This window comes from Elgaria multicarinata, chromosome 1 (genome assembly GCF_023053635.1).
Source record: "Elgaria multicarinata webbii isolate HBS135686 ecotype San Diego chromosome 1, rElgMul1.1.pri, whole genome shotgun sequence".
In the NCBI taxonomy this organism is placed as follows: domain Eukaryota; kingdom Metazoa; phylum Chordata; class Lepidosauria; order Squamata; family Anguidae; genus Elgaria; species Elgaria multicarinata.
Window position 1 is genome coordinate 114,358,432 of NC_086171.1, and position 14,170 is coordinate 114,372,601.

The window sequence follows — 14,170 nt, forward strand, 5'->3', positions numbered from 1 at the left end:
TTCCCCCCCCCCGGATGCTGGATTTCCGCAACATTTCTGGACTTGTCCTGGGGGATCCAGATGTATGGACACCCTACTTAAAACTATTAGAGTGTTAATTTCAGCTGAGGTTCTGCTTTGTTAAGAACAGGGCATGAAACTGAAGGATCCTTGCCAAGGGAAATCTGGATTCCTTTAGGGCAACACGAATTTAACACATGTATCCCAAAGGCAATACTGTTTGGGTTTGTTGGGAGAGACTAGATTAGATGAGTAACGTGTTGTGTGAGAGAATGAAAGCAAACAGGAAGGGCAGAGCAAATTGGGAAATTGGGGAAGTGCTTTTTTTTTTTTTAACAACATTTGCATATTTCTCTGCCAAAAAAGAAAAAGGTTGATTGTGTATGTTGCAACAGGATTAAGTGGAGGAATGAATAGTGAAAAAAAAGCTTAAGCAAGGTCATTTCTTGGAACAGCTAGGAAAGGCAAAGTGCAGGCAGGCAGAGGAAAACAACCAGAAATTTTTGGGGAAAGGGCGAGGGCCCTCTGCAAGGCTCTGAAATGACATTCCGTTTGCTGGGCTGTACTGTTCTGCTCCTACTCGGGGTGCATTGCAGTGCACAAAATGGTAAGTCATTGAATGTTAATTCGATGCAGTCGTTATAAGACAGTGTTCAGTCCATCTATAGAGATGAGTAATTGGTAGTGGTGGTGGTTGTTACTTGACTTCTCTAAGGCTGCCATTCTAAACACCCCTAATTCATTGAGACTTGCACAGGTTTGTCCTGTAAACATTCTAGAGTAATTCTTTTAACATATCTATTATGCAATGAAAATGCTGAGTAGTTTGAATCACCTTTGATTTAAGCTGTGTTGGGGGGTGGGGGAAGCTGTATTGCACAATCCTAGACATGTTTACTGACAAGCAAGTCCTATAGAGTTCTGTAGCTCTTACTGCCGTGTAAATGACTTTATATTCTCTTATTGCAGTAATCAGTTCTACTGGGAAAGGGAAGCTTTGTTAAAACAAAAAAGGAAGCAAAACACTCGTCTAGAGATGAACACTTGCGTCAGCTTAATATATAGTTTTGTGGGTCTAACTGGTTATATTTAGGCCTGCAACCCTAAACCAATTGATTTGGGAGTAAGCCCCATTGAACTCGGTGGATCTAACAGTGCAGTCCTATACATGTCTACTCAGAAGTAAGGCCCATTATGTTCCCTAAGGTTATTTCTCTGATAAGTGGGAATAAAATTGTGATTTGAGAAAAAGGGAATCCCATGGGGTTTTCAACTTGTTCATAAATGATCTGGAATTAGGAATGAGCAATGAAGTGGACAAGTTTGCCAATGACACCAAATTATTTAAGGTGGTTAAAACACAGAGGGATTGGGAGGAGCTCCAAAAGGATCTCTCCAAATGGGGAGAATGGGCATCCAAATGGCAAGTGCAGTTCAATGTAAACAAGTGTAAAGTGATGCACATTTGGGCAAAAACATGCTAACTTCACATGTATGCTGATGGGGTCTCAGTTGTTGGTTGAGAGCTTGGGGTTGTAGACAGCTGGATGGAAATGTCAAGCCAGTGTGCGGCCACTGTAAAGAAGGCAGACTTCTTCACACAGCACATAGTTAAACTATGGAATTCACTACCGCAAGATATAGTGTTGGCCATCAATGGATCCTTGATCTAACCCAATGGGGCTTAATACTGATAAAACATGCATAGGATTGTACTGCTATTGATGGCAGATAGCGGAATCATCAGTTTGCAACAAAATGCTGTCCTTTTATTGTTTTTTGGAAGACAAAACATGAACTTGAAATTAATATTTATACTAGCTTTATTACCTTATGAGAATCTCTTTTTATTTGTATTATACAACTTCATATATGAATTACATCTTTCTTACACTAAGTCTACAATTTTACACACACCTATATTAGGAAACATACATAGGATTGCATTATAATTTGTTATTTTTTCTTGTTAGCTTGTATTTGTATATATGAATATAATACAATTATATAAATAAGGAAGTTAACACACAACTGCGTTCTCTTCTCCCTGTAGCCACTTTATATACAGATTGTGCTAGAACACATTTTTCAGCAAGTATGTAAAATCAGGCAAGCAGAAAATTATTTAGAAACTAGAATAACTATTGTATTTTAAAAGATGCAATTGCTAATTTTTAAAGAAATGTTCTTCCTCAGTAGCAAATGGCTATTTTGTTTATTCTTTAGTACCCCCTTTTCAGAGCCTTGTGTATCACCTTAACATGTTCAAACTTATTTGTTTAGGGGTTAATGGTAAACATTTGAATAAGTTACAGAATTTTTTATATCAGCTTTCCTACTTAGCACTCTGTATCAATGCAATATCATTAGTATCAAGTGGTAAATGAGCCACAACACATTATTATTATTATTATTATTATTATTATTATTATTAATCTGCTGCTTCTGGAAACTGGACATCTCTAAACATTCCCAAGCAAATGTGTAAATGCCAACTCTGTTTGGGTATGTTAAGGAAGTAACCACTAACAATGTTATCTAATAAGTTACCTAATAAAAAGCTCCATCACACCTACACATTTGCCATCAAATTATCCACCTTCATTTCCATAGCATGTGGAAGCCTGATCACTTACACCTTTGCGCTTTTATGTTTCATTCATCTTTACACCTCTCCTCTCCTGCACACAAGCGTATTGCTGTTGTTCTATTGAGATGCACTCTCAGATCTCCTTTGTACCTCCCCCTACAGTTCATTGGTTGGTGGTAGTTAGACACCTCGCCCTGGAGAGGGTTGTGTAAATCCCATTGATTTCAACTGCATTTACATCCAATTTATACTAAAATCCCATGCATGACTTTGAGTAAACCCCATTTAACAGAGACAGACTTACTAAAATGGGGTTTACTCAAAGATAAGCATGCATTGATCTAAGTATGAATTGGATGCAAATGCAGTGAATGAGTGGGATTTACTCTTGAATAAGGGAGCCAGCAGATCTGTAGTTTATGAACTTGAAGATGCATAGCTTCAAAGGAACTGAAGATCAATCCTTCACACTTGAGAACTACCAGGAAAATGGGTTTAAGGGAGGAATTAAAAATTCATTAAAAAAATAAAGGGATGAACTAATATGATTCAAACTTGGCATGCTGAAAGCTCTCCTTAAGAGCTATCATTGTGCCAGTTTTGATCTATTTATCTTTAAAAATGAGGGAGCTGCAGGCAAGGAGGTGGCATCCACATTTCTTTTAAGGTGAAAATGTACCCCTGGTCATGCCTACTCAGGAGTAAGAACATAGAGTTAAATGGGACCTCTCTCCCTCCCCTTCCATGGCTGAGTGGAGAATCGCACCACCCTCCTCTTTTGTTAGGGAGACCATCCTTAGACACCCTCCCCCCAACAAAGAATGGGATGGTGGATAGAACACAACCACAGAAATACACAGGAGGGAGAAGAGCATTTATTTTGCAGGGAGGGAACGTAATCCAGACTTTCTGCACTCCAAAAAGAAATTAAACATGGAGGATAATAGCCAAAATGAGTGCAGGACATGAATGATGTCATGTGGGTACTGGGCTGCAAAACTGCATCCCAGGCAGGGGAAGTGTGCAATAAATCACTGGTCTGATGGAGCCCAAAGTTGCAAAAATTGCAAATCTCTATGTAGTATCCAACATTACTTCTCTGTAGACCCATTGAAATGAATGAGAATTAAATTCATCACAGCCCGCTTGAGTCCCATTCATTTCAATGTGACTACTCTAAGTAGGACTAACATTGGATACTGATCTTTGGTTTACAGTAAAATCCTTAACATGTCTACTCAGGTGTCTTAATCAGTTCAGCAGAACTTACTACTAGATAAATGGGTCTAAGATTGCAGCATCACTATACATAATGGCTGGTTACCTGCTGAACCTTTTAACAATGGCCATTTTTACCTTTTGTATTTCCTTTTGGGTTCTGAGAAGAGTGGCGATCAGGGAAAGGAGGTTAAAGGTGGCAAAGAAGGCAGTGTAGGCAGGGGAAGACAGATGGGGAGCCTTAAGTAAAGAGATGAACACTTGAAACTGAAGATAATCTTCCCGGGGAATGTATATCCACAGACTAGAGTTGACCATGGACATGTATTTTTGCCATTATTAGCAGATCTTGATGGTTGTTGTAGGTGTAAACCTAAGTTTTTATTAAATTCTTTAAAAATTCTTAAAACCCCAAAATTCATGTTTTTAGATTTTTTCTGATCCATGTACACAAAGACCTGTCTGGGAGAACAGCATTAATAACGAGCTGCTTTTAATAATGTATTATTATTATTAATAATAATGTGCTGCTTTTAATAATGAATTAGTTCTAAATGTTTTAATTAGTTATATATATTCTATGGTGTTTGCATTTGTGTTGTACCCCACCTCAATCCAGAGGGAGAGGTGGGTAACATATTATTATTATTATTATTATTATTATTATTATTATTATTATTATTATTGCAGTACCATATGTGGAAGTGGGTAAACATTTCAGGACATACGTGACACACACATACTTTCAGCTTTATAGGTAGAGATTGACCCAAATTGTATGTAGCAGCAGAAAATCCTGGATTAATTAACTAGGGCTGTGCACCATAGACATCTATGATGTTTGATTTGGCCTTGTGTGATGTGATACACATTATATTCACTGCATGAAATTATATTTTCCCTTTACATTTATATAATGGATATCTTTTAGGACTTCTTACAAGAGGTTCTTCCCCCCCCCCAACAACAACAAAAAAGAAAATGTTATCAGCACCAATTCTCCAGGATTGAAAAGCATGTTAAATGATAAATACTGATGTTTCTGAAGGTTACTTTAATCCAAACAGGAATCATGAACAAAAAAATTGGTGAAATAATCTCATTTTTTCACAAATACTTAGTTTTCTCTTTATTATCATTGGCAAAAAATGTCTGATGAGCAATGAAAATACGCTCTACAATATTTGTTATATTATACCTGAGAGAACAGCATGAACAATTGAACTTGAGCATTAGCAAGGAGATCATAATCCAACTCTCTCATTCTATAGAAATACCATATTCTTACATGATTTTGATTTTTAAATCAAATTTTGCTGATCAGAGCCATGCTCTCCCAGGTGAGCCCCCCTCCCCCCCTCACTTACCTGTGTCCGGAGCTCTGGATCGAGGCAAACCACTTCGCCTTGACCCGCAGCTCCCCCGACCCAATTTGGATCTGCCTTTGGCAGAGGCAGATCGGATCGCTCCACTCCGAATTCGGGAAGCTGAAATGGAGCAGAGCACAGCCCTAATAAACATATATAAACCTCCTCTCCTTGTATTGAGGAGCACTACACATGTACATCTTAACTCATATTGGGCTTCTTTTGATTAAGGGGAAATTGCCTCAGACGGTCCGAATTTCACCTCGGCTTTGGCACTGAGGCATATCGGGACCCCCCAAGGCAGCCCCGAGGTGGATCAGGGCTGCTTTGGGGGCACCAGATCGGCCTCCAAGGTGGATCGGGGGTCCCTGCACAGCCCTAATACACACAACTCTGAACGCAAAAAGGAGAGGGGACGTAGCAGAAGAGTCAAGGGGCTCAGAGGCCCTTGACCTTGGTTATAAGCAACAATGAGAGGGGGCTTACCTGGGTCCGCCGCCACCACCGGCAGCTTCCACTCGAGGACGCCGCAACCTACTTCCTGGATTCAGCATCCTCAAGTGGAAGCCGCTAGATGCAAGCCGGTAGCAGCAGCGGGAGCAGACCCAGGTAAGGGGGGAGGGGGGCTTACATGTGTTTGCCACTGGCTTGCATCTGGCGGCTTCCACTCAAGGATGCTGAAGCCAAGTGTGAGAGTCACATGCATCTGTCTTAGTTATTGGACCCCATCCAGCTTTATTTGGTTGCTGTGAGACTTATTTTAAAATGTGTGTCATAAGTTTTTCCTCTCCCCTCCCCCTCATGCCTATTTCTGCCCCCCTGCCTGGGGATAATAAATCATAGCCCTTGGGTCTCCAACATGGTGCCTGTGGGCAATGACATTCTTGCAGACACCTGCAGGGCCGGCACTACCTTTAGGCAAACTAGGCAGCCACCTAGGTCGCAGACCTCAGAGGGGCGCAGTACTGACCTTTAAGCTTCACAGTTTTATACAAATTAGCTGTTTTAAGAAAAAATAATAATAAAAGGTAAATGTAACAGTTCAGAAACTCTTCTTGAACAGCTGAATCGAAGTTGGCAATTTTAGGGGGTGGGTGCAAGTTGCTCGCCTTGCCTAGTACACAAAAAAGTCTGGCACTGGCTCTGGACACCTGTCTTACCACCTGTCAAAGTCTCTACCCCTCTTAATTTTTATTATGTTTCTGAGGTGCTTTTTAAAATTAACTTTTTAAACTGGGACACTGGCATGCTGCAAAGCAAAGTTCTGCCCTCCTGTTTGGGTTCTAAAGAGTGATTTCGTGTTTTGAAGTTCAGTCCCCGCTACAGACTTGTACTTAGGTTTTTGGGCAAGTTACTTTTCTTTTACTCCAACTAGTTTGCCTTCGGTGAAATTAGTGTTTTGCAACTGACCACACGCATCATGGCAACCATTTTGTGATAGTATATTTGACACCTTCTCAAAAGATGGGTGGTGACTCCTGACCTAGAACTTGTTCTGGTTTTTTTATTTCTATTCTGTTGAGTTGCCCAGTGGTTTCCCTCCCCTCCTATTAGGAAGCAGGGAGGCCTGTGGGCTGGAAGCACCATACACTATTTTTTTGGCCCTAGCATTCTCTCTCTTCTCCACCGCCCCTACAATTCCAGACTGGGTTGCATAGTTCCCTTGACAAAATGGTGCCTCAGTGGTGATGCAGGAGTCACAACACAACATGTAGCAAAATGTGGCTTTATGAGCTGAGTCAGACATGACACCTGAATCAGGTAAAGGAAGGATGGTTTGCCAGGTGAGAGACAAGCCTGGGTTCAGGGTTCAGATGTCACATTAAACATGTCAAGCAGGAGCCATGTGGGAGTGATCGAACCTGCTGGCTTGTTTATGACAACCCAGGTTGTCATAAGCATGTTTGGATTGGTGTTGCGTGAGAATTGCAAGTAGACAGAGGCCTTAGCTAGACCAGTGTTTATCCCAGGGTGAACCCCAGGATCATCCCTGTGCGTCCAGATGATGCACAGGGGATCCTGGGATCAGGGAAGAATCATCCCTCCCTGGCCCTGGGATACAGCCCTCCCCTTTGGGCCTGCTTTTTCCATGGTCTTGGGCTGAGGCCGAGACCACGGAGCATGTGGCCTATTTCTGTGTGTTTACCCGGCTCCGCATGATTACTCACACAGAGCCGGGAGCTGCACCCATTGGGGAGGAGGGTGGGGGGAGCGGGGTAATAACTTTATTTTTAAAAAAAGCCTTACCTTTGCGCACAAGTGTTCATGCACTCCATCTTCTTTAAAAAAAATTAAAATGGCGGGTGCGATGCCTCTCTTCCAGAGGTCGCTGCACCCTACATGTAAATGTTGGTGAGATCTCACATTAATTGTAACGCGAGATCACCCCTCCTCCATCCAGGATTATGCGGTAGGTCTAGCTAAGGCCAGAGACTGTTGTTTTCTTAATCCTTTTACAGCACCTAGAAAACTAGGTGTGTTGTTGTTGTTGTTTTACTGGGTCTTAGATATGACAGCTAAAAGAAACCTCCATGTTCAGAGGCAGTATGCTTAAGATAAATAAAAAGAATGGACACTGACCTTGAACATCCTGTTTGTGAGCTTCTGGGGTATCTGGCCTGGCTGATGTTGGGGATAATGCAATTACTCAAACACTGCCCCCCCCCCCAAAAAAAGATTCCTTTTTCATCTAACTGGCAGTGTTTTATTAGCACTAATGCTTTCTTGCACAAGAGCCCACAGATTAGGATTTGGACACTCTGAAAGCATGAGAGAAATTGTACCATTCTTGAACTTGAAGAATTGCTTTTTTACATTGAAGGTTGTCATATAAGTGATTAATATTAGCTAATTGGCTCTGCGTATTAAAAGGAAGACGGTATCTGACATCATTAACAAGAAGAAGGAAAGGAAAGGAAGTTTGGGTCACCTTGTTCGCTTTGGATAGTCACCTTGTTTGCTTTGGATAGTATGACAGCACCCTCTAGTGGGAATTAATTTAATTCAATTCCATACTTTTTTTTTTTAAGAAAAAAAGCAGTCTCCAAAAGAAAATAGTATTTTCTCAATAACAGTCTGAGATTGTGTTCTTGCAGTTTCAAAGATAGCTGGTGACATACAGGAGGAATGCCTCTTCTAAGATGGTGCTTGCTGTGACACATGACAAACACTGTATGCATTCAGCTATTACATGAGAAGTATTAGTACATGATATTTGTGTGGAAACACAGTAGTTATAAGCAAGAGAAATGTTGCTGGATTTTCCATTTAAACTAATGGGAAGCTTATAGGATGCTTTAAAAAATGGCCAGTACAATGAGGAGGGGGGAATCTGCCCCATCAAAGTCTATAGCAACAACTTCTACAAGCTCAGTCTTATTCTGAAGCCAGGACGCTGTCAGTACTCTACTATTAACAGAAGGTTTCTATGTTGCAGAGATATTCTAGTGGATTCTATGTGCAGTGCCATTCCTTTAGTAATGGAATGTAATCTCTCAGGGAAAACTTGCATGTTACTGCATAGAACGGAACCTTAGTGTAGAAGAATAGGGGAATGTTAACTCTTCACCCACTCCTGTGGGATGTGTGGAGCCTCGGGTGACCATATGGAAAGGAGGACAGGGCTCGTGCATCTTTAACAGTTGCATAGAAAAGGAAATTTCAGCAAGTGTCATTTGTATGCATGCAGCACCTGGTGAAATTCCCTGAAAGAAATATCTCTGAAAGAAAAGTAGTGGTATATTTCACGTGAGAAGCTCCCATCCTAAACATATTATTTCTGAAATAAATGGGGAAATGGTTATTTTAGGCCTACACGACAGAAGGGGAAACTACTTTTATTTTTGAAAAATAGTAATTTGTTGTTAGAATTTATTTTGGTGGGTGGTTGTTGTTTTTTACTATTATCTCTCCTGCATGTCAGATGCTTCCCTTTTCCTCTCACTGGATTGCTACTGGCCTGTTGCCATCTTGAAGCTGCAACATGCATAGCCTTTGTTGGCTCCAAAGAGGCAGCTGAACGGTAGAAGAGCTACAGAGATGATAATATATGAATGCACTTGTATACATAAAAATGCCTTTCTTTCAATGAGTCCAGCAATGTGGGGGCGAGCAGGGTGGCAAAGCTCCTTGTTTTGGGAGGCGCTTGCCCATCCCCCTGGCCTCCCTCTAGCACTGCCCCTTGTTTACTGGGAAGGTTGGAATTCTTATTAGGGTTCCCGATTGTGTGAAGCTCTGTAACTGCATTCACACAAACGCAGTTAAATCTCCACTTCAGACCTTCCAGATCAACATGGAGAGATCACGGGTGGAGGGATCAGGTCTGCAATACTGTGTACGTTCCTGTTTGTTTCCATGTTTACACATTTTGAATAACTAAATAGGGACTGATGAGAACCACATAAGCCACCTTGAGGAAGAAAAGTGGGATTAAAATATAAATCAGAAGGAATAATGGGTTGATAATTTGGTCCATTTTGGGGGTGGGCAGGATCTACACTACTGCTTTAAAGTGCTTTAAAGGGCTTTATAACAGTTTTGACAACTGTTGGGGCTCAGGACACTCTCTATATACAGTTGTCAAAACTGTTATAAAGCGCTTTAAAGCAGCGAGACGTACTGGTAAGTCCGCGACGGAGGAGGGGAGATCCTGCGATGCAAGTCATCTCTGCTTGACAAATTATTGATGAAGAGAGAGAGGGTAACAAAAATAGTATGCTGGAATTGTGTGCAAGCTTACTCAGACATTTGTTGCTGCTTGTACTCATTCACACGTACGTGTTAACCTCTGTCTGTTCATGTGTAATGACCAACATGGGTCTAAGGGAGCCTTTAATACAGTGGATTGCTATGCTTATATAAATGGAAATAGCCACTTTTAAAATGAGTTCAAACACTTGTTCAAAGTCCAAAAATATAGGCTAGTATCCTATAGAATTGCTGTGCTCCTGCCAATTCTTTTGTGCCAGCAGGTGTGACTGGTGTTGTGGGGCTTCTGCAGTTCTAAAAAATAATCCCAGAAACAAGCAGACACAGAGCTCCCTCTGTAGACTCCACTGACCTGACCTGACCTGTTCTGGAACTGAGTGTTTCTGTTCCTTTCAGATTATCTGTAGAACTGCAAAAGCCCCATTGTGGGAACAGTCTCTCCCACAGATGCGTGGGCACAATAGGATGCTACCCGTAAACTTTATTTTTCAAACATTTGTTCTCAACGACAAGCGCAATGGACATTCATTACAGAGGATAAAATTGGCTTGATGTGCATACACACCCTGTACCCCATGGCTCATTTTCTAGTTCTAATCAGCCGAATTAGAAAAGGTATAGAAAAGATGGAGATTGGGGAGAATCAGCGTTCACTAAATAAGGAGGGAAAGATGGTGCTATGGAAATGGTGGAGTGAGGGATGGGAAGGCTATCAGACCAAGGAAACTTGGATGTCAGTGGCGATACTGGATGGTGGGGGCAGAAATGGATAGATTGAGAGGGAAGGGAAAAGAAATAGAGCAGGAGTAGTTATAGTTACCTGACTTTAGAGGAAGGAGCGTCACTTCCTGATTAGTTGCCAAAAATTATTTTTTAAAAAATGCTGCGGACACAGACTATCCTCAGGTTTCTCAGGTTTTGTTTCAAATTCAGAAATGGGCCATTAGGCTTATGCTGCTCTGACCTTGCTGACAATGTGTACGCTGTACCACGTTGTCCACAGATTTCCCCAAGTGAGGTGTTTTGAATGGGTGATGATGGGAAGATTGTACAGAAGCTAAACAGCCACAATTTGGTTAAGAATATATTTTGATAGGGAAGAGGCAAGCATATTCTTTGGCTGCTGTGCCTCCCTGGCTATTCCAGAGCCTCAACTCCATTCCTGGCAGCTTTGTAGGCTATACCTGTGGAACAAAAATGTATCATTGAATCAAGGTGTCAGGGTGATGCCAGTTAAATCTATAATGCACAATGACTGGGTTTGGATGACACAATAGTCAATGGTTAATTAAATAGTCCACCATAGACTAAATAGTCCACCGTTGACTATTGTGATATTGGGGGGAAACCACTCCACGGTTGGTTATTGCAGAGGAATAACCAACGCAAATAATTAAGGGTGTGCAGAGTTAGCTATCTGTATAACTGTGGATTATTGTGTCATGAGGCAGGATCCGTTGACTCTTTCACATGCCTACAGAGTCGTGAGGCAAGAGCCACTGAAACCCCTGCCACTCTTACCCAGAGGGGTTCTGTAGGCATATGTCATTCGTCCTGGGAAGCATGTGGGGAGCCACCAATTGTGCGGCACGTGGGGAGCCGCCAATTGACATGCACAAATGGAGGTCAGGGCACAGAAGCATAAGGATCTCTCCTGCAGCTGCAGTGTCAGACCACGGAAGAAATCCCCCCTCTGCCCTGATACCAGAAGCTCATTTGTGGATATCGTCGGGGTGCACCCTGCCGATATCCACAAATGGATATGGAAGGGAAGTGCTCACAGGGTGATGCTTCCATATCCGCAACCCTGCTTCCAAATTAATAGCCCGGCATGGCGGAGGGAGACACTCGCATGACGCTGTCCTTAGGAGCATTATGCGAGTGTCTCCCTCCACCATGCTGAGCAGAGGGAGGCGCTTGTCCTGATGCTGTCAAGGATATAGGCAGGGACAGGACATGCATGCAGCGCCCCTTGCAGGGGTGGGATACGCACATCCCAGGGAACATGGGGGTGCCGCGATTGTCTGATGCGGCTCTAGTTCCCATGAGAATCTCCCTTCAGGCCAGGGCAGGGTTTACACTACTGCTTATATAGGGTGACCATATGAAAAGGAGGACAGGGCTCCTGTATCTTTAACAGTAATGTAGAAAGGGAATTTCAGCAGGTGTCAATTGAAGAGGGTGAAATTCCCTCTTCATCACAACAGTTAAAGCTACACTAGCTATAGTAGAGTGGCCAGATACAAGAGAGGGCAGGGCTTCTGCAGCTTTAACTGTTGTGATGAAGAGGGAATTTCACCCTCTTCAATTGACACCTGCTGAAATTTCCTTTTCTACACTACAGTTACAGATACAGGAGCCCTGTCCTCCTTTTCATATGGTCACCCTAGCTTATAATGGTTTATAATGGTTATGACAACTTTTCAGGCCCAGGACACATTACATATACCGTTTTCATACCGTTTTTAAAGTGTTATATCCTGCTTGGTGTAGATCGGTCACCCCACCATCAAAACAGGAGGAGGAGAGCGCAGTGCCAGGTACTGACAGTGGGGGGACCCAGCACAAAGGGGGATTCTCATGGGAACCAGCGCCGCTATTTAGTGGGGAGGACAGAGAGGGAGTAGGGGTTGGGTATAGTCAACCCTGTGCTACTAGTCAACTCCATGGATGACTATTTAGGGAGGTAGCCAAGATGACATTATAATAGTCATCCGTGGGGTTGACTATTAGCACAGGGTTGACTATTGTGTCGTCAGAGTGCGGCCAATGTCAGGGCGAGCCAGCATGCCTGAAGCTCATCTCTAACATGCTACAGATGGCAGGACCTGGATGTTCATTGAAAATTTTTTAAAGTACGATGTTGCTTTTTTCTTCCATGTATCTAGATCAAAATGACTGTGGACCACCACCCAGAAAAGAAATTGAAGAACTTGCAGACCCCTCAGACAAAGAGTCTTATTCACATGATGAAATAGTATTTTACAAATGCCGCCCTGGCTACATAACACTTGGACGCATTAGATATCGATGTAACAATGGAAACTGGGGAAAGGTTTTCCCACCAGTAGACTGCAGAAGTAAGTACAAACATAATTTTCAAAAATTTACGAAAGCATGATATAAAAACACTTTGAGCTGTTCATTATTTTTAATTTTGTGATTTGCTTTAAGTCTCATTTCTTAATATTTTAAACCAGGTTTTTTTTAAACTATAAGATATTATGTGCTAAGTTTTACTTTTTGTTTTGTTTATTTTCTGTCTCACCATGCATCCACTGCTTGACATTTGGATTTCCTGATCTAATTTTAGAAGAGATGAAGAAGATTATTTTTTTTCCTTTTTAGTTTAAAGTTTAGTTTCCTTTTTAGTTCAAAGGTCAGTAATGCCTTTAATGGTATAATTTAAAGACAACAATAAGAAACTAAAGGCCAAAGTAGATGTTAGGAGGAATGCATGACTGCTGGTGTGAATAATAACTCCGCATCTGCCTGATAATGTCTTATGAAAGGTACTTGATGTGTTATCGTCATGCTCAGATATTCTGCACCTGCCTTTCCACAAGTAGCTGCCAATGAAATAAAACAGAAGCAAGATTTGTTTTCCAAGCAAACTTAGAACAAATAACAAAAATATCAGTGCACACTGGATACATTTCAAGAAGTTGAAAGATCAGCTGTTAGACCATGGCTGTGCCAAGAGACATAATTTTGCAAATATATTATGTCCAAGTGACATAAATGTGCAAATATAGTGAATAATCGTCTCAATACAGGTTAGTTTTGTAATTTGGACATAAAACTTAACAATTGATTTTTTGGTCTTGTATCCATAAGTTACTATTGTTTCTTTTCTTAAAAGTTTTATTCTGCCTTCCTCCTACTAAAAATAGTGCTCAAGGCTGTTAACAATAAAAGAAAGAAAGAAGAGGAATAGGAAAGTCATAACTAAAACATTCAATCTTATCAATTCGGAACACATTTAATAAAAATGGAATCGAATAAAGCCAAATAAAAGTAAAAGACAAATTAAATTGCATCAATAAGAAAGAAATAACAGCATCACCAGAATCAGCAGCACATCATCTTAGGTGCCCAATGCCTGCCTAAATACGAAAATGTTTATTACTAGATCCAAACATTACTTATATCATATGTTACTTTTTAAATTTGCAGAAAAGTCTTGTGGACATCCTGGAGACATCATGTTTGGCTCTTTTGAACTCATCCATGGAGATGAATTTGTGTTTGGTGTTCGTGTTGTGTATCGGTGTGATGAAGGGTAAAA

General features: G+C 41.4%; 1 protein-coding gene across 1 annotated transcript in view; it reads left to right on the top strand.

The window, feature by feature from the left end:
- The first annotated feature begins 405 nt into the window (after positions 1–405).
- Positions 406–14,170, top strand: part of CFH (complement factor H) — a 60,121-nt gene continuing 46,356 nt past the window's right edge. The window contains exons 1-3 of the mRNA XM_063135054.1: positions 406–607; positions 12,771–12,962; positions 14,059–14,164. Coding sequence (XP_062991124.1) covers positions 541–607; positions 12,771–12,962; positions 14,059–14,164 — 365 coding nt within the window. The 5' untranslated portion in view covers positions 406–540. The remainder of the gene's footprint in view (positions 608–12,770; positions 12,963–14,058; positions 14,165–14,170) is intronic.